The 27,992-nt window shown below is 45.1% G+C and overlaps 1 protein-coding gene across 1 annotated transcript; it reads left to right on the top strand.

Annotated features, from left to right (window-relative positions):
- The first annotated feature begins 76 nt into the window (after positions 1-76).
- Positions 77-24,829, top strand: TTC4 (tetratricopeptide repeat domain 4). The gene is made up of 11 exons (XM_039238733.1): positions 77-251; positions 850-967; positions 1,721-1,882; positions 7,011-7,088; positions 8,537-8,661; positions 17,264-17,350; positions 19,075-19,292; positions 20,097-20,178; positions 21,346-21,428; positions 23,745-23,890; positions 23,925-24,829. Exons 1-10 carry the CDS (start codon positions 123-125, stop codon positions 23,848-23,850), a joined length of 1,188 nt encoding a protein of 395 aa, XP_039094664.1. The 5' UTR covers positions 77-122; the 3' UTR covers positions 23,851-23,890; positions 23,925-24,829.
- The last annotated feature ends 3,163 nt before the right edge of the window (positions 24,830-27,992 follow it).

Genomic DNA, 27,992 nt, shown 5'->3' with positions numbered 1-27,992 from the left:
ACGGAACCCGAGGCGCGCCGGTAGGCGCGGCCCGGAGGACTGAGGGAAGAGCACCCGCAGTGCCGGAAGTTGCCGCGGTTTTTTAGCAGCTGCGACTGTGGCGCGAGGGTGGAAGAGTCGCCATGGAGCAGTGGGAGCTGGACGCCGACGCGGACATCGACGCGGACGCTGACGATGCCATGGACGAGTTCCTGGACAAGTTCCAGAACCAGTCTTACAGTGGCGGCTTCCACGAGGATCAGTGGGAGGAGGTAGGCGGCCCGGGGCCCCGCACGTGGGGGGAGGGGGTTGTCGTCCTGACGCCTGGGGCTCCCGGGCGCGGAGGCTCCTGCCTCACCCCGGGGCCCCGGCGCTGCCCGCGGACAGGTGGCTTCTCCTCGGGAGTGTTAGAAACTCGGCCTCGGGGTTTTGGGCGCCGTCTTAAGCTGCGAGTACATTTAGGAGTACGAGCTGTGACCCCACCACTTACTGACTCAGTTGCTTAATTTCTCCGAGCCCGTGGCCTCATTTGTAAAATTTCCTTAACTGTAGCCACAGTCTCGGAGGATTGCGGCGTAGACGAATACGGTGGTGAGGGCGGGGTAGGGGGGGAGGGACGCGACGCAAGAGCGCTCAATTAGTGGTGATTACCTCGGCCCTTGTTAAAGCTTGAGAGCCGAAAGAATCCTTAGAGATTGGTACCCTGCACTCTCATGTTACAGATGGGAAACAGGCCTGAATAGGGGGAGAGCGAGCTAATCCTGATTTGCAAATCATGATGAGGAGGAAAACTCCGATGTAGAGACATGGAATTGGATCTATCCGGTGGAAAATCTTATTCCTGTGGTCCATTCTTGTCTTAATCTCCAGGAATTTGAAAAGGTCCCCTTATTTATGAAGAAAGCGCCCTCCGAAATTGATCCCAACGAAAATCCTGACTTGGCTTGCCTCCAGTCAATTATTTTTGATGAAGAGCGATCTCCAGAAGGTATCTGACATGAGTCTAGTTAATATTTGTTTTGTGTCTCCATTGGATTGAGGTAAAGAGTGAGTCAGAAAGGTTCTGGTTGATAACAAGTAGTTAACCTGCTCAAAGGTGTCACTATTCCACATATGCTTTTTTGTGTTCTTTTTTTTATACTTTTTTTTGGTTTTTGAGACATACTAAATGCTAGGCATGTCGGGGAGTACAGGGATGAGTAAGACAGCCCTCAAGGGTTATGCTCCCGTGGATGGCCAGATTGTCCTAGGTGTATCTGGTAAGGGCCAACACGTAGCTGTGTAGTAGGTGCTGCTGGAACACTGAGGAGGGGGAGGTAGGAGTGGGCTCACAATGGATTGGAAATTTGAACTGATTCTTTACAATTTTGTAGGCTCTTACTAGGGTGGGGAGGGGAATTTGCTTTCGTGGGAATAAAACGTAAGCAAAAACACAAGTATAATTTAAAGTAACTTTTTAGAAGTTCCTTTCTTCAAGACGTCGGATACGCATACTTTTTTTTGTAAGTACCTGACAGTCTGCCTTGTAAGAAATTTGGAATTCATTATAGCGTTAAGTATTCATGATTTGTTTCTCCATGTTGATACCTAGTTCAATAGCCTTAGTTTATGAGTTTTCTTTCTCTGTTGGTTTCTTCTATTTGGTTGATCATATGTTATGTTATGGTATGATTTAGGATCTGTTTTTAGTGAGCCTTTAAAAAAAACAGGAAACAGTGATTATTTATTCTCTTCTTTGCAGAACAGGCCAAGACCTACAAGAATGAGGGCAACGATTACTTTAAAGAAAAAGAGTATAAAAAAGCCGTGATTTCGTACTCTGAAGGATTAAAGAAGAAGTGCACAGACCCTGATTTGAATGTTGTTCTTTATACCAACCGGGCAGCAGCACAGTTCTATCTAGGTAATTTATTATTTAGTGCTTTCTAGAGAATTAACTTTACGGCGAAAACGATTTTGCTGGTTAGTGTGGAGTTTGAGAGTGTCAGAAGAAGAGCTGCTCATCCCAGGAAGCTAGGCTAGTTTACTCTAACTGAACTTGCCTCTTCCAGGTAGACTTGGTGAAGAGGGAAACCAGATAGATTGTATAATTCTTACTCTCTGAACCAAACAGGTGAGCTATGTTCATAAAGCAGTTGGTATGATCTGAGATTTTTTTTTTTTTTAGCCCAAATGCTTCTCAGAAAACAGTATGTTTTTGTTTCTGGCCTTTTATCCTATCCTTAAGGATGCTAGAAGGATTCAAGCAATAGAGATTTTTAAGTGAGAGAAGTATATTAAAGGGAGAATTTTTCAAAGACTGTGGGACCTTTGATGTGAAAGATATTCTTTAGGCAAGGAGATGTGGAGCGTGCTGCCGCTTTGTTGGAGACCTGTGGTGCACGTTAGTGTGCCCATGATGCCGGAATGACCCGCGGCAAAGAACCCCACACTGGGATTCTTAGGCTTTATAAGCTCCTTTTCAGGTAACACTTATTACCGTGCAAGACTGTGGTGTGGACGTGACTTTGGGAAACACTGGTTGTTCGGTAACATTATTGCTGGTGGCCAGTCTTGGTCATGTTAGACCTGTTTCTTACCACAGGGCTGGAAGAGGCCCTGGGGGTCTCGGGCATTTCTGAGGGGCTGGTAGCACACAAGCCTTGCGGTCCAGCTGGGCTGAGTGTGCCGGGACCTGTCCCCACTTAAGCAGTCCCTCCCTACCACAGGCTGCTCCAGCTGCTATCTTCCTGTAGCGCATTTCATTGTACAGCCCTACATAGTAAAAGTGGTATAGAACTTGAGAGATGATTTGGGCCAACCAACCCCTCATTTTAAATAGACTCAGAGGGACCCTCTGGTTAGTGCCAGAACTAGGACTGGAAACCCATTCTTCTGACTTCTGGAGGAATACATTTTCTTCCGTCAGCAGACTAACTTGAGTTCTTGTTCTGTGCTAGGCACTGGCGTTGCAGAGATGGGTAACACCTGGCCTTTCCCTGAAGGCATTTCCCTCATTCCCGTATTCAGCCAGTAAATACATATAAAGCATCTACTGTGTGCTATGCATTGCACTGTGAGCAACAAACTACATAGGTCCTTTCTTTGGGGGAACTTAAAAGACCGTCATGCGTAGGGCCAGTAAGACCAGAAGAGGCACCTTGCAAGAAAACCGTGTGTGTGATGCCACAGGAGCAGAGGCATAATAATCCCTGCTGTTCCTTAAATGGTCCCTCACTGGTACAGCTCACAGAGCACTTTCACATTTGTCATCCCTCTTGACCTCACAGCAGCTCTGTAAGGTCGGTGAGGTTAACCTCTTTATCCCCAGTCTGCAGAGTAAGAAACTGTAGTAAAATGCAGTAAATGTAGTAGAATGGATTGTGTAAGGGTGCCCAGTGCTAGGGTTAGTATGCAGAGTTGGCTTTGATTCGCAGTGCACTGAATGGAAGACCCCTTTACCCACACTTCCAGAAGTACCTGGTGCTGCCAGTTCCTGAGTCCTGAGCACTTTTAGGTTCTGCAGTACAGCTTGCTAGCTAGCTTTGGGCCTTCCCTTTTGCTGGCTCAGAATTCCGTTTTCTTAGGCCCGATTAGTCATTTAGCCCTGTCCCTCTGTTTTCCAGCTTTAAAAATGTGTTCTGTGTTCTTACTCTTCTCGTCTCTGTGGGTTTATAGCACTTTGGGGGGGAGGGGGGGAGTAGTGGAGGTTGAGCTAAATCCTTATCTACCTTATCTGAAGGTTCAGTCTACTACCTTTAACCAGAAGTCTTTGGATCTCTTACATATATATTTTCTTCCATTGTTAATATCATGCTGTTATTCCAACATTCCGTTCTTTTCACTTAATTTTATAAAAAACAAGTTTATCTGTGATTAAAATTGTGAATACTGTTTTAATAGCTACATGAACTTGCATGATTTGGACACTCCAGGGTTTGCACTATTGGCTTTACTGTTCTGCTATTATTGAATATGCAGCTGCTTTTAGGTGTTTTAAAATAATGCAGTAATGAGCACAGTGGTAAAGTTTTCCACTAATCCTGATTCATCTTAAGACTGAACCAGGATCTGGCTGACTGGCTCCCAGGCCACAGCTGGATCCTTGGTCTCCTATAAGCTAAAAATGTTTTTTAGATTTTAAAGAATTATAAAACCAGCAAAGATGAATGTGTAACAGATCATATGCAGCCTAAAGTATTTACTATATGGCCCTTCAGAAGAGGGTCAGAAAACTGTTGCCGACCCCTGTGCTAGAATTTTTAGAAGTGAAAATATAGGTGAATACCAAACTGTTCAGTGATATTTACAGTATAAACTAGAAAGTGAGGATCTACTTCATGCCCTTCTAGTTTGGATAACCAGTGTGTATGACTGCAGGCCTTTTTTTTTTTTTAAATATATATTTACAAATGTATATGTGTGTGTCCACATCTGTATGTTTAGATTGGTTTGTTTTACAAAATTATATTGGTATTTTACACATTGACATTATACACATAGAACAACCAGTTAAAACTATGTAGCATAGGCATCCTACCATGCCTGTCACATGCAGATCTATCTTACTCTTTTTTAATGGCTGCAGACCATGTAATAGTATGGAATAACCATAGTTTGTTTCCCGAATTTTTATTTGAATTCTAGTTAGTTAAGATATAATGTAATATTGGTTTCAGGAGTAGGATTTATTGATTCATCACTTACGTGTAACATCCAGTGCTTAACACAAGTGCCCTTCTTAATGCCCGTCACCCTTTAGCCCATCCCCCACCCATCTTCCCTCTAGTACCCCTCAGTTCTGTAACCAAATGTTCCAGAATCTGGTCTGAATCACCGGCGGAAGAACCAAGTGGCACTTTGGAGATCTTGGAAGGCAGGAGGTTTATTTTATACCGGTGGGCTCAGAGGAGATCATTCTTCAGAGGTCTGAGCCCAGAGCATTAGCAGAGGGAGTAACTTATAGCCAGTTATTTCCGCATTCCTCATTAATCAAGGACAGGCGTTTTTTTATTAGTCCTGTCAACCATTTTACAACAGATTTTTCCTATCATTTCCCCCCCTTTGAAGCCCTTTTAAACAGTGCCCTTGTTAATGCCCATCACCCTTTAGCCCATCCCCCCACCCACTTTCCCTCCAGGAACCCTCAGTTCTTTATAGTTAAGAGTCTGTCATGGTTTGTTTCCCTCTCTTTTTTTCCCCCTTCCCCTATGTTCATCTGTTCCGTTTCTTAAATTCCACGTGTGAATGAAATCAGGGATTTGTCTTTGTCTGCCAGACTTAATTCCTTTAACATAATACATTCTAGCTCCATCCACATTGTTGCAAATGGCAACATTTCATTCTTTTTGACGGCTGAGTAATATTCCTGTGTGTGTGTGTGTGTGTGTGTGTGTGTGTCTGTCTGTCTGTCTTTATCCATTAGTCGTTGGACAGTTGGGCTCTTTCCATAGTTTGGCTGTTATTGATAATGCTCTTATAAACATGGGGGTGCATGTTTCCCTTCGAATCTGTATTTCTGTATTCTTTGGATAAATAGCTAGTAGTGCAACTGCTAGGTCATAGGGTAGTTCTATTTTTAACTTTTTGAGGAACCTCCATACTGTTTTCCAGAGTGGCTGCACCAGTTGGCATTCTCACCAGCAGTGCAAGAGGGTTCCCTTTCTCTGCATCTTCAACATCCATTGTTTCCTGTGTTGTTAATGTTAGCCATTCTGAGAGAGATGACTGGTGGTTTTGATTTGTGTTTCCCTGATGATGTGTGATGTTGAGCATCTTTTCATGTGTCTGTTAACCATCTGGATGTTTTTAGAAAAAATGTCTATTCATGTCTTCTGCCCATTTTTTAAGTGTATTTTTTGTTTCTTGGGTGCTGAGTTTGATAAGTTCTTTATAGAATTTTGGATACTAACCCTTTATCTGATATGTCATTTGAAGATATCTTCTCCTACTCTATAGGCTGCCTTCTAGTCTTGTTGACTGTTTCTTTTGCTGTGCAGAAGCTTTTTATCTTGATGAGGTCCCAATAGTTCATGTTTGCTTTTGAGACCTATCTAGTCAGAAGTTGCCCCAGCTAAGGGTCAAAGAGCTTGTTGCTTGTTCTCTCCTCTAGGATTTTGATGGTTTCCTGTCTCATATTCAGGTCTTTCATTCATTTCGAGTTGATTTTTGTGTACAGCGTAAGAAAGTGGTCCAGTTTCATTCTGCATGTTGCTGTCCTGTTTTCCCAACACCATTTGTTGAAGAGATTTGTCTTTTTTCCATTGGATACTCTTTCCTGCTTTGTCAGAGATTAGTTGACCATATAATTGTGGGCATAACCATAGTTTATTTAATCATTACTACAGTCAGGATATTTAGGGTATCCCCAGCACTTCACAATCAAAAGTAATACTGCAGTTAACATGCTTTTACATTTATCCTTGCACATTTGTCCAAATATTTATTTAAGTGTTTTCATTTTTGAGAGGGAGGGGAGGGGCAGAGACAGAATCTCAAGCAGGCTCTGTGCCTTCAGTGCAGACCTCGTTGTGGGGCTTGATCCCTCAAACTGTGAGATCATGACCTGAGCTAAAATCAAGAGTTGGATGCATGCTTGACTGACTGAGCCACCCAGCTGCCCCTGCCAAAGAATTTTTAAGGATAAATTCCTAGAAGAATGTTGTTGGGTCAGAGTATTCACACAGAGTACATGCTGATTTGCTCTCTAATTTACGCTTACCTGAGTGCCCTTTTTCTGTGTCTTCACTGATACTGGATATTACCTGTCTTTAATTTTTACCAGTTCCATGTTAATTTTAATTTCTTCAGTCATTGGTGATGTTGAGCATCTTTTCATGGGCTTGCTAGCCATTAGTTGTTCTGTGGGCTTCCGGTGTTACAAATATTGTTAAGATTCTTGATGAACTCAACTATATTTTTTCCTAAAAACTATTGCTCTTATTTATATTCCTCCAGGATTATACAAGAATATCTGTGTGTCTACACACAAATTTTTGCAAATAATCCTGAAATCAATCTTGTTTTCTCTTTTACTCATTGGTCCCTATTAGGCAATTTTCGTTCTGCTCTCAATGATGTGACAGCTGCCAGGAAGCTAAAACCCTGCCACCTCAAAGCAATAGTAAGAGGTAAGTATTGTAGACTTACAGTATGATTGTCATTATGGAAAAGTTGGCACTCACTGCCCCAAGAGTTGAGGCATTTTAAGTTTTGAACATTAAGGGGCTAATACACTAATGAAGTCACCTTATTTTTGCAGTCTCTATATTAAGTTCCTGGTTCTTATCAATAAAAACATGCCATTTTAAAAAGAATTTTCCAGAGAATAATATAACCCTTTATGGTTTAAGAATTTGTAGAGAAATTGAAACTCCTAATTTTAAACTAATAATAAAATTATTTAAAATAAAGCAGTTCCAGAAGCCACATTCTATTTTTTTTTTTTTTCCAAATTAGCTGATTGAAAGGCAAGAACTTCAAATGCCATGTTAATTAAAAGATAAGTTATTGGATCTTTGCTGATAACTCTGATGCTGAGATGTTCCCAGACTGTATTTTCTTTTGTGGTCTGACCTTTCTACGTAATAATAGTGCTTGAATTACTTTTATATTTTACGTTTTCTTTGAGAAGCTCAAAGGTGCTTTGTAAACTTTAATTTATTCATCACGTATTAATCTTCCCTGTATCCCCCATGGACCAACTGCTTTATCCTAAGCCAAATGCTTTATCAGAGTTATGCCCCTTTAGATACGCATAGTTAGGGGTTGGTAGGCAGCTCCGTGTTCCTCAGCTGTAGGGGAAGACGGTACCGTTCAAAGATTGGCAAGTAAATTCACTCTGGTCCTGTGGAACTGGCTACAGACTGGAGTCTCATCCTCGACTGAAGTCAGTTTTACCTCAGCATGTGACACTGGCAGGACACCCACTCTGAGTATCAGTGTACTTAGCTCTGGGAGGTGAGATTGGATTCTGTGGACATGTAAGCCCTTCAGTTCTGCTATACTGAAATGCTGTGGAAAGTCTAAGGGGGCAAACTGGAGAACAACAAACATGGTGAGAGGAGAGGCAGCCGTCTCTGGGAACCGTTTTAGGAGAGACCAGTGTCTTTGGTCTTGGCCCCCGCTTTGATGAATGGCTGATGTCCATTCTGCTTTCTGTCTCCATTTAAAACACCATCTGACATGGGCTTTATTCTGATTTGCAGATGAGGAACCTAAAGCTTGGAGGTGCTCAGTACTCGTCCAGGGTCTAGTTGGTAAATGACGGAGCCAGATTCCTAGCCCAGATCTGTCTGCTTCCAGAGTCTGTGCTCTCTGCCATTAAGCTGTAGCATTCTCTGCTTTAAAAGCCCTCCATACCAGAGGGGCTTATCGGAGTTTTGAGCTGAAGGGGCCTTAGAGAGCTTTCTGATCTAAGATACAAAAAATATTCTCCCTTGTCTGGAGAATGCAGTACAAGGGGCTTTAATCACGTTTTCCCTTCAGAATGCTGGCTGGTGGAGGTGGGGGTTCTCATTCAGGGAGGCCGCTTTCTGTGCATATTGTCCACCTGTATTAAGGGTTCTGGGTTCTACAGGTGCCTTATGCCATCTGGAACTGAGAAACTTTGCTGAGGCTGTGAACTGGTGTGATGAAGGGCTGCAGATAGACTCCAAAGAGAAGAAGCTTCTGGAAATGAGGGCTAAAGCAGACAAGCTGAAGGTAGGTGGCAGAATCAGTGGCATTTGTTACTTTGCATTAATTATTTAGTATTTCCCAGATTGCGTCTTTTGGGTCATTGTAAACTTTTTTTTTTAATGTTTATTTTTTTGAGAGCGAGTGTGTGTGCATGTGAGTGTGCAGGAGCAGGGGAGATGTAGGGAGAGAATCCCAAGTAGCCTCCTTGTTGTCAGTGTAGAGCCCAACATGGGGCTTGAACTCTCAAACTTTAACGTCATGATCTGAGCCGAAATCAAGAGTTGGATGCTTAACTGACTGAGCCGTGCAGGCTCTCCAACTTTTTCTTCTTTAAAAACAAAACCCAGGGGTGCCTGGGTGCCTCAGTCAATTGGGCCTCTGACTTTGGCTCATGTCAAGGTCTCGTGGTTTGTGAGTTTGAGCCCCACATTGGGCTCTGTGCTGACAGCTCAGAGCCTGGAGCCTGCTTTGGATTGTGTGTCTCCCTCTCTCTGCCCCTCCTCTGCTTGCACTCTCCCTGTCATAAATAAACATTAAAAAAAACCCAGAGCTGTTTCCTATCTTTGGAACTCTGGAGGACACAAATAAACAAGGTAAGTTTTTTTGTTTATAGTTAAAATGTGTTTACAGTTATGTGACAGAGGCAAGCAAGAATATATAGTATATATAGTTGTGTGTCTAACTCTGCCCTGGATGAGAGCAGGGCAGAGATGGGGATGGCAGAGAAGATTGGCTGAAAGAGGTGATGCCTCTGTCTAATCTCTTGAAGACTTAGAGTGTACTCGACTGGAGGGTGGAAGTGGGGAGTGGAGAACATTCCAGACAAGAGAAAGCATAACTATGGGCAGGTTCTTAATATTCTGAAACTCAATCCCTGCTTTGAAAATTGTGGACATAATATATGGTTTTTATGAGGATTGAATGAGATTATGTGTGTGTGAGCAGATTTCTTGACTTATAACAAGGAGTTGATAAATGTGTAGCTATTATGACTTGAGTAAGTAAGAAGTGGCACAAAACTTCCATAATGTAGTGTGTACACTGTGTAAAGCTCCTGAAAGAGAGGAGGGGAAAGGACAGCTAAACAACGTCCAGCATTTAGATACCATTTTCTGTTATCCTTCAGGTGCTATTTAAATATTTTACTTACATGAATTCATTTAAACCACACAACAACCCTACAAGGTAGGAACTATTCTGATTCACCTTTCAGGAATAGGCAGTTAAAGCACGGAGAGGTCGGGAAGCCACCTAGCTGTGGTGAAGCTGGGTGTCCAAGTCAGGCAGTCTGGCTCTAGAGTCCCGTGCTTAGTCCCTGTGCATTACTGCCTCACGTGTCTAGTAATACAAAGTCAGAACTGGACTTCGGGTCTCCTGATGGTGGTTCTGGGTCTGTCTTCATGCTTATACTGTGGAAGGGGAGTTCTCAGTGCTATGGGAGCCTTCAGCTGGCCCTACAAAGGCGTACGTTTTAGAGGTCATTCTGGTCATATAAAATGATAGAAAAAGTAGAGATCTGTTGACTTATTTGGCTCAGTGACAGAATTCTAAGTCTAGGTAACTGAGAGAATGTCTCGCAGGCTACCATGTAAGGCCATAGCCAAGCTAAAATCCCATAGTGGACTGAAACAAAAGCTGTAGCTTCAGTAGCACAGGCACAGTTAAAGAAAGATTTCAGGGCTCCAAAGGCCCAATACTGGGTATAGCTGGCATTGCTTCCTGAGTATCAGGATTATTCTATATCTGAGTATAAACCCATTCTGGATTCCTGTGTGCTTGGTGAGTGTGTAAGCAACAGACCTCATATGGCAATATTAAAATCAGAGAAAACAGCCATCAGTAGCATCTGGTATTTATTACTGGAAATAAAGCATGGCAGTTTTTAAATGATAAAAGCATATGAAGAAGATTTAACAATTCTAAACATGCATGTAGAGTAAGAAGAGAACTTCAAGATGCATGAAGCAAAAAAACTGATGAAGGAGATAAATCTACAAATAGGTGTAGATGTCAGCACACTCTCTGTCAGTAATTGATAGAAAAGGTAGATAAATTGGCAAAGAGAAGTGACATCAGCAAAAATGGCCAAATAAAGACCTGCTAAAATTCTGTACTTCATAAAGTCTATGGAAAACTGGCAAAATGGTCAACTTTTTTCAGAACTCTGAAATGAGCCAAAGGCTTGCAGCAATCAGGGAGTGTTTATTCGGGAAAAATGTCTGAACCTCTCTAAGCAGGGCAAGCTTTGTGACATTTTTATTTGCCCTCTTCCTATCTCCCCCTCCCTAGTACCATAGTAGCCTTGGAAGTATCATGGTGAAAAAGCAGCCTGGTAGCCACCAGAGGGGGCAGATGGATCAGAGCCCTTTCAAAGCCCCGTGCCCAAAGAACTGCCATTGTTTGACCATCTGGGTGGTTTCCAAGAAGATGCCACTCACCAGGCTGATTTTATTTGATTCGTCTTAGAGCTATCCCAGTATGAAAAGCTTCTGGGAGAGCTGGGTGGAAAGAAGGGGTGTCAGAAACAACTAGAAGCAATTATTTGAGACTGCAGCTGCCCGAGATAGTGGATAACAGGGCAAACAGTAGGCTTACCAGAATACTTAAAAGGAAAAGCTGGGGAATGAGATTTTGCAGGGGCTTTAAAAAGCTCCAGCATATTCCTGGAGATCTGCAAGGTCACATGTGTGTCCAGGGCTATGCACGTGCTCAGGAAAGATCTAAGAAGGCCCTAAGCTCTTACTGCTGGCTGACTTGGAGGCTCTGTGGAAGCTGTAAGGGAAGGCTAAGGTGAATTGTAAATGGTGGGCAAGTGTGGAAGGTGTGCCACAATATGCACAGGGAGCCCCCCAGCAAAGAGCGGGAGACTTTTTGGCTTCATGCATTTAGGGAAATCTGTCTGATCATTAGCTGACCACTGAACTAACTATTTAGGGACTTTTATGTCACATAAAACAGAATACACACTTTATAGAATTAGTTCAGGAAAGTAATTAAACAATAGAAGCAGCAATATCAAAAATTGGAGAGGAAAGAGAGGAGAATCCAGTTTCCAGAGGTGCCATATTGTATTATTTTAAATGTCTGGTTTTCAGTACAAAATTACAAGACATGCAAAGAAATAAGAAAGTATGACCCATACACAGGAAAAATAATAGCAACAGAAAATGTCCCTGCGGAAGCCCAGACATGAGACTTACAAAGACTTTAAACCAGCTCTTTCCAGTATGTTCTAGAACTAAAGAACTTAAAAAAAAGAGAGAACAATGTCCTACCAAATAGAGACTATCAATAAATTGAAAAAAAAGAATCACATAGAAATTCTGTAGTTGAAATGTATAACTGAAATGAAAAGGGCACCAAAGGGCTCAACAGCAGAACTGTGAAGACAGGTCAGTTGTGATTTCCTGGCATGAGGGACAGAAAGAAGAATAAGGAAACATGAAGAGAGACTGAGAGACCTGTTGGATGCCATCAAGTGTATCATCAGAGACATGGGAGTCCCAGGACACCAGGAAGAAAAAGGGACAAAAGAGTACTTGAAGAGATAAAGCCAAAACTTCCCAGATTTGATAAAAACCAGTAATCCACCCTTCCAAGAAGCTTAACAAACTCCAAGTAGGACTTACTTGAAGAATTCTGTACCTGGACATATCATAATCAGACTATTGAAAGTCAAACACAAGAATGTTAAAAGCATCAAGAGAGAAGTGATTCTTCATTTATAAGAGATCCTCAATAAAAGTAACAGCTGACTTCTCATCAGAAGCCATGGGAGCCAAAGGGTCATGGGTTGTCCTTCAAAGTGCTGAAAGAAAGACTGTCAGCTGGGGCGCCTGGGTGGCTCAGTCGGTTAACCGTCCAACTTTGGCTCAGGTCATGATCTCGCGGTTCGTGGGTTTGAGCCCCGCGTTGGGCTCTGTGCTGACAGCTAGCTCAGAGCCTGGAGCCTGTCTGCAGATTCTGTGACTCCCTTTCTCTGACCCTCCCCTGCTCACGCTAGCTCGCTCGCTCTCGTTCTCTCACTGACTCTCAGAAATAAATAAAAAATTTAAGTTAAAAAAGAAAGACTTTCAACTAAGAATTCTATATCCAACAAACCTATCCTTCAGAAAAGGAGAGAAGGAAAATTCTCTACAAATGACACAATCTTGTGTATAAAAAATCCTAAGGAATCCACTAAAAAAAACTATTAGAACTAATAAATTGGTTTAGCAAGCTGTTGGTGAACATTCCAAATATGAAATTAAGAAAACAATTCCATCTACAATAGGATCAAAAAGAATAAAATATTTAGGGATAAGTTTAACAAAAGTAGCATAAAACTTATAATTTAAAAATATAAAATTTTGTTAAAAGAAATTAAATCGAAGAAAATGGGAAGACATTTATGAATCAGAGCTTTTTTGTTTATTTTTGAGAGGGAGTGTGAGAGGGGGAAGGGCAGAGAGAGAGGGAGACACAGAATCCCAAGCAGGCTCCAGGCTCTGAGCTGTCAGCACAGAGCCCAACATGGGGTTCGAATTCATGAACTGTGAAATCATGACCTGAGCAGAAGTCAAGACACTTAACCGACTGAGCCACGCAGGTGCCCTTCAATCATATCTTAATATTGCTAAGATGACAATGCTCCCCAAATTGGTGTATAGATTCAACTCAGTATATATCAGATTTCCAATTGGCTGCTTTGCAGAATATTGACAGACTGAGTCTGATACTCATGTAAATTCAAGGCACCCAGAATACCCAAAACAATCTTAAGAAAAATAAAGTTAGAGCACTGACACTTCCCAATTTCAAGTTCTACCACAAAGCTTTAGTAATCAAGATATTGTGGTACTGGCAGAAGAATAGACCTATAGGTGTAACAGAATTGAGAGCTCAGAAATAAACCCTCACATTCCTGGACAGTTAATGTTCAACAAGGGTACCTAAACTATTCAGTAGTCTTTTCAGTAAACAGTGCTGGGACAACTGGATATCCACATGCAAAGCATGAAGTTGGACCCCTACCTCATTCCATATGTAACATAGATGAAGGCTTAAACGGAAGAACAGAGCTATGAAACTCCTTTTTTTCTTTGTTTGTTTGTTTGTTTTTTGAGAGAGAGAGAGGGTATGGGGGAGGGACAGAGAGAGGGAATGGGAGAGAATCCCAAGGCTTGGAGCTGTCAGCGCTGAGCCTGATGTGGGGGTCAGTCTCATGAACTGAGACATCACCACCTAGCTGAAATCAGGAGTCGGACACTTAACCAACTGAGCCACCCAGGTGCCCCAAAGCTATAAGACTCTTAAATGTCGGCATTAATCTTCATGACCTTAGATTAGGTAATGGTTTCTTAGATGTGACACAAAAAGCACAAGAAACAGCAACAACAACAAAATAGATAAACTGGACTTCATCAAAGATAAAAACTATTGTGCTTCAAAGGCTACCATTGAGAAAGTGAAAAGACAAACCACAGAATGGGAGAGTATTTGTAAATCATGTAGCTGTTAAGGAACTTTTTATAAAGTTCTATTTATTGTATTTTTGAGAGAGAAAACTGGGGAAGGGCTGAGAGAGGTGGGCGGGAGAGAGAGAATATCCCAAGCAGGCTCCACACTGTCAGTCCAGAGCCCGATTTGGGCTCAAACTCATGAACCATGAGATCATGACCTGAGCTGAAATGAAGAGTTGGATCCTTAACCAGCTGAGTCACCCAGGCACTTCCTGTTAAGGGACTTATATATGGAATATATAAAGAGCTCTTAACATCTCAATAATTAAAAGACAGCCCAGTTTTTTAAATGGGCAAAAGATCTGAGTAGACATTTCTCCAAAGAGGGTACATACTGGCCAAAAAATCATATGAAAGATGTTTGACATTGTTAGTCATTAGGCAAATATAAATCAAAACCACAATGAGATTCTATTTCACACTAGGATGGTTATCATTTTTTTAATTAATTTTGAGACAGAGCACAAGTTGGGGTTGGGGGGAGAGAATTCACGAACCACAAGATCATGACCTGGGCTGAAGTCAGTTAACCCACTGAGCCACCCGGATGCCCCTGGTTAGGATTTTTTTCAAAGGAAAATAAATGTTGAGAAGGATGAGGAGAAACTGAAACCTTCATATTTTGCTGATGAGAATGTAAAATGACAGCCATTATGGAAACAGCTTGACAGTTCCTCAGAAAATTAACCACAAAAAAAAAAAAATTAACCACAAAATTAACATATGAACCAGCATTTGCATTCCTAGGTATATACCCAAAGAATATGAAACAAGTATTAAAATAAATACTTGTACATGAGTGTTCATAGCAATGCTATTCATAATGGCCAAAAAGTAGAAACAATCTAAATGTCCATCAACTGATAGAAATAAAATATGGTTACGTTCATGAAGTGGAATGTTATTCAGCCATAAAAGAGACCCTCAGAAACACTATGTTAAGTGAAGAAGCCAGATATAAAAGATCATATGTTGTATAATTCCACATGTATCAGATATCCAAGATAGGTAAATCTATAGAGACAGCAGATTAGTGATTGCCAGGGGTTGGGGACAGGGAAAGCGCAGAGTGACTGCTTAACAGGCTTGTGGGTTCCTTATAGGGTATTGAAAAGCCTTGAAACTAGATGGAGGTGATGGTTACACGGTACAGTGAATGTATTAAATGCCAATAAATTATGTACTTTAAAATGGTTAATATGCCATGTGAATTTTATCTCAATTTTTTAAAAATGAAAAAATATAAACCGTAAAAGGCAAAATTATTGGTAAATAGGACTTCATCAAAACTAAAAACAGACGTCATTAAGGAGGTTAAAAGGCAAGCCATGGAATTGGAGAAAATGTTTGTAATGCATACATCTAACAAAGCATTTGTATCCAGACTACAAAAGAAATATATTCAATATGAAAAATTTTTAAATGTGGCAAAAGAAACGAACAGACCCTTCCCAGAAGATTTACAGTAAGCATGCGAAACTTTGCACAGGGTCATTAGGCATCTGGAGAAGGCAAAGTAAACCTCAGCGAGATCCCATCTCACAAGACTGACAGTACCAAATGTTGGTGAGGAGGCAGAGGCACTGAAACCCTGATACACTGCCAGTGGGATATAAAATGGTACCCTTACTTTGGCAGTTTCGTACACCTATCATGTGACCCCGCAGTTTCACTCCTAGGTGTTTACCTAAGAGCACTGAAAACATGTTCATAAAAAGATTGTATAAGAATGGTCACAGCCTGGTTTATTCGTAGTAATTCAAAAACAGCTCTTGTGTCCAACAATAGGAAATAGGTAGCGAAGTGTGATACTCCTATAATGGAATATTATCTGGTAATAAAAACAAACCCATCAGTGACGGGATGGGATAGAGACTGACTGCAAAGGCGCACAAGGAAACCTTCTAGGGGATAGAAATGTCCCATTTTGATTGAAGTGTTGGATACTAAAGGTATAGCTTGTCAAAATTTACTTAAGTATACGCTTAAAATCTCTAAAGTATACCTCACAAAGCTGATTTTTTTTTTAATGTTTATTTTTGAGACAGCGATCGAGCATGTGTGTAAGTGGGGGGGGGCAGAGAGAGGGGGGACAGAGGATCTGAAGCAGGCCCTATGCTGACAGTGGAGAGCTCGATGCAGGGCTTGGACTCACAGCCTGTGAATCCAAAGTCGGATGCTTAACCAACTGAGCCACCCAGGTGCCAGGATTGTTTGTTTGCTTGTTTGTTTTTAAAGGACAGCAGACTCCACAGGTTGGGGCTCCTTTGACCTGGTGGTTATTCTACTTTATGTGGCTGCCAAGACCCCAAACTTCATTTGAGACACCAGGAAGCCACAACACTTCATTGTATCCTGTAAATCAGAGTAAAATCAACAGGGGACAGAGTCGACATCATCCTTAATCATTCTCTAATGTGGACCAGACGTTGTGATTGGGTGTAGCTCAGTTGTGTGAAGGCACTGGACTAGACATGGGTTTTCATGGTGTCTGTGGGTGGGATACTCTGAATAGTGTAACTGCACTTCCTAATGGCAGAAAGGAGTTGTGCAGCTCTCTTGGTAGATTGGATTGGAGAAGGAATGATCAAGAGGTATTGGTCACTATAGATCAGTCTGTGTTTCATAGCATACCCTGGTGGGTTTCTGGATGCACACCACCTGGGTAACACGTAACAGACATTTCACCTGTTTGTCGCCCTCAGTAGACTGCGAGCTCCTTGGGTATAGTCACTATAGATGTTAAAATTTGTTACCACCAGTCCTGGCACCCAGACGTGTGCTTTTCAAGTTTGTATGTGTGTTTGTTTAATTAATTCAGAGAGGGAGAGAGAACCTTAAGCAAAGGTTAAGAACCTGATAGTGCAGAGCCCAGTGTGGGGCTTGAACTCATGAACTGTGATACGACCTGAGCTGAAATCAAGGAGTCAGACGCTTAACTGAGCCACCCAGGCACCCCAGATGTGTGCTTTTAAAATGTTTATTGACCTGAATCAGGCCACTGGTCTTGCTTGACACAGGAGTCTGGGTTGGATAGATACCAAAGATCACAACTAAGAAGCAGGCTGGGGTAATGGAAGAGGAAGCAAGTTCCCTAAGTTGATGGATCTGAATTTCATTTTCAGAGAATTGAACAGAGGAATATAAGGAAAGCAAAGCTGAAAGAAAAGAAGGAGCAGAATCAGAATAAGATTTTATTCCAGGCCATCAAGGTGAGTTCTCAAACCTCAGGCACATACGGTCTTGCTAAATCCCTTAATCCTCAAGCTTATTGGGAACTTTTCTTGGGATGCTTTACCTGAATGAATTTGTTCATTTTCTTTCTGCTTTGGTGAAGCAGTGTGGTGAAGGGGCTCTGGAGTCACATCCCCCGAGTTCAGTCAGCTCTCCTGCCTGTGTACATGTGTTGATCTCAGGTAACCTACACTGAATAGTTGCTATGGGTTAAGCAGTACTTAATCTTCACAGTAGCCTTCTGAGATACATCTTCCCTCTCCTGTTTTACTGGATGATGATGATGTGGTCTCAGAGAGGTAAAGAAACCTCACACGGCTCATGTGTCTCAGAGCCGGTCCTTGCTCTCAGCCACTGCATCCTGAGAAAGTGGGAACTTTTAGGATGTTGCTCCTTTGTAACAAAAGCAGATTTGACCTTGTCCTTTTCTTCCCTGCATTTTAAATGGATGTAGTCTGAGCCAAATCTTGTTTTTACCTGGATACCTAGCAAGTCACCTGTAGAGGTTTGGCGTGCTTGGTCTTCACAAGGGAGAGGACGAGAGGACCTCCACCATGAAACTGTGGAGCAGGCTCTTAGTTCCATTTGTTGTTGAGTTACGTTATGCGCCACTGAAGTTACTTACTGATTTTGAGAACCTCATGCTAAGATGCACTCCACTAGTCCCTACTCACGGCAAGCAATCTGTTAACACCTGTTAACAGAATGGAATACTCCAGATTCTCCAGTTAACATGCATAGTGAGAGATTTGGTCACATTCTAAAACAAAATGGAGACTGTTGCAGTGCCCAGACATTTGCATACAGCCCTGATTGTGTTTGGTCTGACCCTGCATCTTAAGCTTCAGCATACATAAGAACTGCTTTAACAGTTGTATACACAGAATGGCATTTTACCAATGGTCTAAAACCAGTAGATTTACAACCAGTGGATCACATCCCTGCCTATTTGTTTATGTGTCACATATGGCTGTTTTCACACTACGGTGGCAGAGTTGAGTAGTTAATTTCAACAGAGACCATTTGGCTCACAAAGCCTAAAATATTTCTGTCTGATCCTTCAAGAAAAGTTTGCCAACCCCTGATTTAGGAGATACTAAAAGTAACTTTGATTGCATGTAAGTGTCCCTGTGTGTGCTAGCCTCCACACACATACATCGAGACACAATCAGAACTTTGATTTATCTTTACTTCCATGAGACAGTCAAGATTAAGTCAGTGTGCATTATTTTTACTATTCCATGTCCTAGCTAAACCAACACACTTACCATTTTTGTATATTCCCACTCTTGATCTTTTCTGTGCCTTCGGATATGCTGTTCCTTGGTGTGGAATGACCTTCTGTTCCACACACCCCCGCCCCCCCCCCCCAACTTCTCTGCCTTTCACAGTCATTGCTCAGCCCCCAGCATTCCTGTCATCTCCAGCCCAGGCTGAATTACTTATTGATGGTCTGCAGTTCTGCAGCTCCACTTCTTACCTCATACCGTACTCATTTCCATAGCTCTGTGCCCACTAGACCATGAGTAGGGGCTTGAGGGCAGGCACCACATCTAGCTTGTCTCTGTGACACGGGGTCCAGCACATGGTGAAGGGGGAGTTCTCCCTGCCGTGCCAGGCCTCAGGGGTAATGAAGCTGTTACTGAAATGGGCTTGCATCCTTCCACACGATAAGATGTGTGTGTGTGTGTTTTTCATCCAGGCTAGGAACATCAAGCTAGTCTCTGAAGCTACCAGTGAGGATGAAGATTCAGACTTAGAAGATCTAGGTGAGCTTTTTCTGGATCGGATCAGCTCGGAGAACCGCTATGGAGCCAGGCTGAGTGTAGACGCGCGGGGCAGGTTAAGCTGGCCTGTGCTCTTTCTGTACCCAGAGCACACCCAGTCGGACTTCATCGCTGCTTTTCACGAGGACACCAGGTACGTACTTGCCCAGAGGGAACCAGCTCCCTCTGTCCGTGCTTGCATGCTCTCCTGCCGCCTCGGCTGAGGACGCTGTTGGTTGAGAAGGTCCGAGTATAATTGAGAGGGTTAACAGTCTGGTTTGAAATAATCTCTCTGTCCTGGAGCTGATTTCTCCCTTCACTAACTAGAGCTAGTTTGTAGTGACAGACCCAGGTCTCACTGTCGTCCTGACTGGGCTAAGAAGTAGAGCACCACAGTGTGGTTTGCCAGGCATATCTCAGGGGAGACAGGAAGTCATGGTAGGCAGGATATGCATAGTAACCGAAGTATTTATTAGAGAGAATAGAAGTAGCAGTTTCTATGTGATTTCATAGGGTTAATGCTTAGAATGTGGCTAAATGTAAGGTATGTTGTGAAGCTCGAGTTTAAAGAATATTATGATGTCATATAAGAAGACAAGTGAGGGCTTGCTTGGGTGGCTCAATTGGTTCAGTGGCCAACTCTTGATTTTGGCTCAGGTCATAATCTCACAGTTGGTTTGTGGGTTCGAGCCCCAAGTCAGCCTCTGTGCTGACAGCATGAAGTTTGCTTGGGATTCTCTCTCTCCCTCTTTCCCTCCCTCATTCTTTCTCAAAAATGAATGAATAAACTTAAAAAAAAATAGGACAAGTGATATACATACACATTCTGGCTTAAACCAGATGGCTTTGGCTCAGAATGGCTTAGGCCTGTATTTCATGTTTTATACATCTATGATATCTCTATGAATGGGTGTCCAGGAACTGTGATGTAGGAAAATAGATTATGTTATATCCTTAGGTTTATTGATCATCTGATGGTGATGTTTGGTGAAATACCCTCTTGGGACTTAGAGGAAAAATACTGCCCTGCTAATATACAGGTAAGAGATGTTTTACTTTGTTCCTATATGGGATTTGGGGGGAGGCTTTAATGTTTTTTAAAAAATTATGTCAAATTATACAGAACATAAAAATCATTATTTGAACCAGCACCTACTTCCCGAGTAGTAAGTGCATTTACGTGGTTGTGCAACCATCACCCACCATCTGTCTCCCCCTCGTCCCCCCAAACTGCAGACCCTGGACCCACCACACAGTGTATTTCCCCGCCCTCCAGCCCCTGGCAGCTGTGCCTGCTCTAGGCACCTTCTGTTAGTGGAACCATAGACTCTTCTTTTTGTGTCTGGCTCATTTCATTAGCATCATTTCTTCATATTTCAGGGTGAATAACATTCCACTGTTGGGACCTTTTTATTTATTTTTTTACTCACAGCTTACAGTGCAAAGACTTTGTCTTCTATTTGAGAGTAAGATGCCAATGGATGCCCCATTGTCCCTGAACACTTCAGGATCATTACCCTACAAACAAGGATGTTTTCCTTCATAATCCCCACCAACCATCAGTATCAGGACGTTAGCTTTGATACACTAGTTATGACACCCCATCTCAGCAGTCCCCACACAAGGACACCCTTCTCACCCCACATGGGCTCTGACACCTCGTCTTGGACAGCCGTCCTGTAAGGAAGCCCTTCGCACCCGGGTTAGGCTGGCCCATTCCCAGCAAGGCTGCCCTCCACTGGCCTGGCTCTGACACCCCTCACTCCCTACCAGCCCCTCTCCTGTGCAGACATCTTCCTTACCCTGTGTGGGCTTTGACACCTGCACAGCGCCATCCCATATGGACAGCCTTCTCATCCTCCTAGGGCTCTTCTGCTGGGCCACTGTGCCTTTCTTCCCCCACATCTAAGAGGTCTAGGACTGAACTGCTAGGGAAGCGAAGGCTCACAGGCCTGGGCTTGAATCTTGACTTATTTGTTTACCAGCTGAGTGTTGTTGGGGAGTTATTTCTCTTCTCTGAGCCCTGGTCCTGTCTTTGGAAAGTGAAGCCACAGGGGAAGACTGCGTGCGCCACATCCCACGTCGCACAGCTCTATGAGGGGTCACTCAGAACAGTTATGTCTTTAGCTCTTCACCGGACTTGGCCTCAGCTTGTGTAGTGCTGCTGAGGCCCTTTGTGTCTGATTCCTGCTCCTTTATTCTTGCAGATCTACTTCGAGGATGACGGTGGGACAGAACTGTACCGGGTGCCGCCCGAGAGCACCCTGCTGCAGGTGCTGCAGCACCCCAGGTGAGCTGCCTTCATGAGGCTGGGAGGTGGGGGGAGGTGCCCGGGCAGCGCCCCAGGGGTACAGCCAGCTTTGCGTTCCGCTGCCGACTAGTTGCCTTGTCCTCCCTTCCCTGCCACCCTGGACACAAAATTGAGACGGCAGCCACAGGGACCAGCCCAGGTCATTGGCCAGATAGCGCTCCCTACCCTGCAGCCGGGACGCCCCCAGACTGGGAAGAGCCTGTGGGGCCGGTCTGAGAAGGGGCCCGCTGCCCGGCTTTTGTACCTGGGAGCAGCAGTGCCAGCGCTTCTGTCGTGACTGTGCCTGCGTCCCCTGGTGCTCTGTACGGAAAGGATGTTGCTGCTTGAAGCCACGACACCATCACTGACTGGCTGTGGGACTGTAAGCACATACTTCCTCTCTGGGGAGGTCTCCTTGTCTTTAGACTGGGAGTAATAATTCTGGCCTGCGTTTTTCTCAGGTATTTGAGAGCCCGTGAGAGAGTAGGAGTCAAAGTGCTTCTGTAAAGAGCAGTCTTGTTCGAAGTGCATCTTTTGAGTAGCTGTGGCAGCCAGGTGGATTTGGCTTCTGTTTGTTCAGCTTTGGGGTGTCCCTGGACTGTGCTAGAATCCCCCAGGCAGATTTAAGAGTTGACTCTTGGACTGTTCTTCCCAGAGCTCCAAGCAAAGCAAATGTCTTGCATTTAGGCGAAAGCAGCCTGCGCTGTTGGACGTGAGGTGGCTGGGTGTGCCGAGAAAGAGGCTAGAGAGTGGAGGTAGGGCCATGCGTGAAGGCCCCGAGTGGCCCCTTCCGGAGCGTACTTTGTTGTGATAGTGGTGTATGGAGCCACAGAGGATGTTGAGGGAAAATTTACAAAGTAGTATACAGATTACGTGTCCTCTTTGATGGTGAGGCATGAGGTAAGGGAGGACTGCAAAGAGATTAGGTGGGGATCCAGCTGTTCCGGATGCTTCTGCTTGGCAGGCAGGAGGTGAAGATTTCTTCAGATAATGATAGGCCTTCTCTTGGCAAGTGTGGGTTTTTTTTTTTTGGCAGGGACACGGCGGGGGGGGGGGGGGGGGGGGGGGGGGGGGGTGTTAAATCTCTCTTCTAGTTCATAGATAAATTTTTAGCTATTCTTATTTTCCATTATTAGCAAAGTATTACCACAAATTTTTTAAAGTGGGTTTCACACTTAAAATGGAGCACAGTGCAGGGCTTGAACTCACAACCCTGAGACGAAGACCTGAGCTGAGATAGAGAGTCGGATACTTAACTGACTGAGCCACCCAGGTGCCCCATTACCACAATTCTTTAAAGGCCTGAGGTTTGCTCTCTCCCCATCTCCAAAAAAATGGGGGAGAAATCTAAATAAAGCAGATTTGTGGAGGAAAGCCAATCTCAAAAATATAAATGCTCTTGGAAATGTTTACTTTCTAGATGATCGAGATATGCAAGGGCTACCCAGGATAGGTTTCAGGCAATTTCAGACCTATGTAGATCCCTCTGTCCAGATGAAGCACATTGAGTAATGCTAACACCCGTCAGTCTGGGAGGCCGAGACCTTGCCTGACTCTCTAACCTGCCCCACTCTGCATGTTTCATGCTCCAGCAATGGCAAGTGCTCAGGTGACCCGCACCTCCTGACGCTTGCTCCCCCATCACAACTACCCCTTTTCTACATTAGAGTCCACATGCACATAGCATCTTCCAGGAAGCTTTTCCTGAGTCCCCTTTCCTATGGGGGGTGGGGGGAATCATGCCCTTTGGGCTAACATCATACCTCACAAATGCTTCTGGGATTGTCTTGCTGTCGTTAATTATCTCTCTGTCTCTCCTCAGGACTTGAGAGCAGGGATGGTTTTGTTTGTTTTAAATGTTTATTTTGAGGCAGAGAGAAAATCCCAAGCAGGCTCTGTGCTGTTAGTGCAGAACCTGATGCAGGGCTCGATCCCACGAAGTGTGAGATCAAGACCTCAGCCAAAATCAAGAGTCAGATGCTCAACTGAGCCACGCAGGCACCCCCTTGTTTTCAGCACAGAGCCCAGCTGACCCTGGGCATGCATCATTGAGTGAATGAATGTTTGTTCTTACAGTTTTGTGTTTAGCCATGCACACATGGTGCTAGAGGACCAGCCCAAAGGTTCTGGCTAGGTTGTAAGAGGGAGCGAGTCATGCTAATTTGCCAAATATGTAAACAGCCAAATAAATGTGCTAAACTTGCATTTTAATGTTGACTCACATCCAGAGGTTCACCTTGAATGTTGGTGGGAAGGTGCATGGATGATTAAGATTGCAGTTCAATTAACCTCCCTCTTCTGTTGTGTTCACTGCAGGTACTTTGTAAAAGCCCTGATACCAGCATTTTTGCTGTGTGTAGGAGCCTCTAGTTTTTGTAAGAATTATCTCCGGGGGAAAAAGCTGCATGAGATAAAGTGGTGACCGAGCTGGGCCCCTGGATCTCGTCCCTCACTCATCTGAACCCAACACCTTATTTGTGCCACCCTGGGGACGGTCCTTCCTTGCATCATGGTGGGGGAAGAGCTGCTGACTTCCCTGAAGTACATCGTGTCTGGTCAGTGCCAAGTTCCAGCTGGTCACCACTCCCCTCCATTGATACAAAAACTATAGCATGGTCATGACATCCTTGGAGTCCCTGTGAGCTGTGTTACCATCAGCCTCCATCCCTGACTTCCCACAACAACTGACCTGAGGAAGACTGACATGTGGACACAGGCTCAGGACCCAGTGCTAGGGTTTGGACTTCTGTGGTGGTAGTGGCCTCAGAGAACGAGAACCTCTGTAGAGAGGCTTGCCCTATAGGGATAGGAGACCCTTGCAAGTGAGATGGGCTCAGAAAAGTCAGCTCCTGTTTCTGTACCTGTAAAGAAGTATAGGTGGGGACCCTCCGACCCCACTAAAAAACAAAACCCAAAATTGACCACTTTTCCTGATCTGTATGGTAGGGAAAATTGTGACAGACTTGTCCCTCCCCAGTGTTCACATTTTAGGATTTTGTGCCTTTTAAAAATCTTTGCAGTGGAGTCATTGTCCTAGTTCGTATGTATGTCTGCTGCTATTTGCCTCCTTCCTAGAGGGTAGTATGGGGCCTCACCTGCAGCCATGTGGTGTCTTGCAGTACCTACTCCACCCACCAGGGGGTGTAAAGGGACGTGGGTGGACGTGTCTGGACAGAAGGTTGGTAAGTTCATGCGCTCTTCCTTCTGCCACGAACATACTTCCCAGAGAGGGGCTCTTCCATCAGCCTGGGAGCCAGAATGGCAAGACGCGGAGCAGAAGCAGCTGGCCTGTTGACTGTAACATGGAGAAATAGATGTCATTGTAGTAGTTAAGCACTGAGCTTGTTCCTGTAGCAAAGCTAAATAATACATCATTAAACAGAAATGGCTGCTGTCCTCAAGATCGACTTGTGCTGTGTACTTCGTCTCTGAAGGGCAGTTTGCTGTGGAATACTTACAAAGAACCATGCAGCTCTCCTCTCAAGTGCTGGTCCCTGCTTGCGCCCGGGGAGAAGTCCAGCCTCCACCAAGGCCTGCCTTAGGCCATACTGAGGCCATCCTCTGTCCTGCCACCTGGCCCTCTAAGAACTCAGCACCGGGTCAGAGGCCTGACAATAGCAACCCTAGCGGGCACTGCAGCATTCTGTGGAGCAGCAGGCCCCGGCACGCGACCTCACTCATCTGTAAAACAGACTGCTTACCCCACTCCCTCCTGGACACCCCTGAGAAACAAAGTTCTGTGACCGTCATCCCCACCACCCAGTCCTTTCTTTAGGCTCCTGGTAGGCCCGGTTCTCAGCCAGCTTCTGGCTGCCTTCCCTTTAGGCCCCGCCCCTCCATCCAGCTAGAGTGAGCGGGAGAAGCAGAAAGGGGAGGAAAGCGACTTAGCATGGCAGACAGGCGGCCATTGGGATCCTGGTGGCTGCTGGCTTGCTGTGCCTGGGCGGGGGGGTGGGACTGCTTGGAGCCTCCACCTGTAAAGTGAGTCAGTGCGCCACCCCCACCCCCAGCCTTATCTGTGGCACCTCTGTGGCCAGTGATTATCAACAGGGGTGACCTGCACCCTGGGGGCACCTGCCAATGTCTTGAGACATTTTTGGTTGTCACAACTTGGTGGGCAGCTGCTGAAGCAGTGTACAGTGCACAGGCCAGCCCCCGCAACAAAACGTTAGCTGGCCCAACTGTCAGTAATGCCGAGTCTGAGAAGCACTGCACTAAAGCCTCCAGAAGACACGCTCTTAATGGGCAGAGGCCAGATGGGGATTTGTCTTAGTGCCCAGGCCTGACACAGTGAGTGTGACACACTGAGAGCCCCGCGTGTGTCAACTGGATGGATAAATGTTTAAACGAGTGAAAGACATAATATAATAAACCAGAGTCCTGTTCCAAAGCCCCATCTATACATACAGAAGCATCAGCGTTTCCAGGCTCAAGCCCGTGCAGCCGCCTCACTCCCTGCAAGAAGCCTTCTGGCCTTCCCAGCCCATGGGCTCTGCCCCTTCTGACCTCTGCCATCGTCTTTGGTCTCCAGGGAGTGGAGAGAGCACAAACTTAGGAGCGGACTGAGGCAGCTACGACTAGAGCTTGGCTAGGGTTAGGAGCAGGGGTCCCATTGGCCTGGCACGTGCCCCTGCCCCCCTCCCCATGGCGGGTGGGGCCCATGGGGCATGTGGGCTGGCCCTCACACTCTCTGCCTCCCCAGCTGCTTGCCCCTACCTGGGACTCCACCAGAACCCAGTCAGAGCTCCCTCAAAGACTCAACCATGGGGCCACCTTATTTTACAGATGAGGACATTGAGGCCCAAAGGGAAGGAGGGGCAAGGCCACGGTATCAGCATTCTTCACATCCCTGATTTGAGGCAGAGCCTTTCCCAACACCCAGGGGCACCTCTGCCTCACAGGACCAGAGTGTAGCCTTCCCAGGGCCAGGGACACAGGTGGGACCACCAGACATCTGTGTGGTTACCTCTGTAAATCGGGGTTGGCAGCTGGAGAACCACCCCTGAAACAGCCGGGACGCAAGGGCAGGCAGGGAGCGGGGAGAAATCATGGTGGCTGTCAACAACGTTGTGGCGCTGTGCAAACCTCCTTTCACTTCCTTATGGCAGCCACGCTCTCAGGTCCCAATTTCATAAATGATATAAAGACAGTAGGGGCACATAGTCTCACTACTATTGGGTATCAGAGCCAGAATTTGAACCCAAGCATCTCTCCAGAGCCCACCTGCTCTTCTTCCTTGTTCCTTTTATTCTGTTTACAAACTTTGAACATAACTGGCACCAACCAGGGACAGGACATCAAGGTCCAAGTGCATCAGGCAGCCTCTGCCCTCAAGGTCACCCTGTTGAGTAGATGTCATAAATCTAACCCTGGACTAGAAACTGCTCCAAGGAAGAGAAATACAGCCACACAGACAAGTCCTCCCCCTGCTCAGAGCCCTCAACGGCTCCCCATTCCCTCATCAACACTCTTGGTATGGCACTCAGTGCCCTTCGGGGTCTGGACCCCAACCACCTCTGTGGCTTCCTCTCTCCAGCTGCCTTAGCCCAACCATCCTGGACACAGTTCAGCTATGGGGCAGGAGGGTGCCAGTGGCTTAAGTATCACCTCTGGACCCAGGCTGCCTGCCTTCAATTCCAGCCCTGCAACTCCCTAGCGGATGGCCTCAGGCACCAACACAAACAGCGTAACAGCACCTACCTCATGCAGGTGCTGTGAGGATTATATGAATTAATCTATGTGATGCACATGAACAAAGCCTGCCTCAAACTAAGTGCTTAACGTACGACACTTTTTTCTTCTCTAATCGTGCCATGCTCTTAGCTTTGGACCTTTGCACATTCTGCTCCCTCTGCCTAGAGAATTCTTACTCTCCATTACACCCTTGCCTCCACCCCCAACTGTTCCACCCTTTCCTTTCTAATCTTTAATCAGGTCTGGCTGCCTCCTCCAGGAAGCCCTCCTGCCCCTCCTCCCCCATATGTCCCACGGCTCCTGTATCATTACCACACTTGTCACACACTGCGTTGTAATTGCCTGCTTACTGGGTAGTTCCTTCCACTGCTTTGTAAACTGAGTTCGGGGCCCTGAACCATGCATTTTGGTACTGCCAGCACCTAGCACAGCACATAGCAGGTACACAACAAATAATTACTGACTGATGGCGCAGAGGAAGGGGTGATAAATTCTAAACAGATGAGGGGTGGAAGCCATCGCACAAGACAGGTATGGGCCATGAGGTTGTGGGAGGGACAGGGAAGGATGGGGAGTGTGAGTTGGAAGGGCCCCTCGAGCAATCCTTGCATCCTCCAGGGGGAGTGCGCAGACAGCCTGGCTCACTAACATTGGCCCTCCACTGAGCACTTAGGACATGCCACAGTGTTCTAGGGTGCTTCCTGGGGACAGGCTCACTCCTGGCACCTCCAGGAGGCAAGTAGTTTACAGAACCATTTTACTACAAAACTGGCACAGAGAGGGAGCTTGCCCAGCATTAACCAGCTGGCGGAAAGCAGAGCCAGAACTTGAATTCAGGACTCCCCTAAGCCCTCCAGGGTGTATCAGCAG

The sequence above is a fragment of the Hyaena hyaena genome, unplaced genomic scaffold, assembly GCF_003009895.1.
Source record: "Hyaena hyaena isolate Hyena2069 unplaced genomic scaffold, ASM300989v1 scaffold_5, whole genome shotgun sequence".
In the NCBI taxonomy this organism is placed as follows: domain Eukaryota; kingdom Metazoa; phylum Chordata; class Mammalia; order Carnivora; family Hyaenidae; genus Hyaena; species Hyaena hyaena.
The sequence above is the reverse complement of the archived record's forward strand: the minus strand, read 5'-3'. Positions and strand labels throughout refer to the sequence as shown.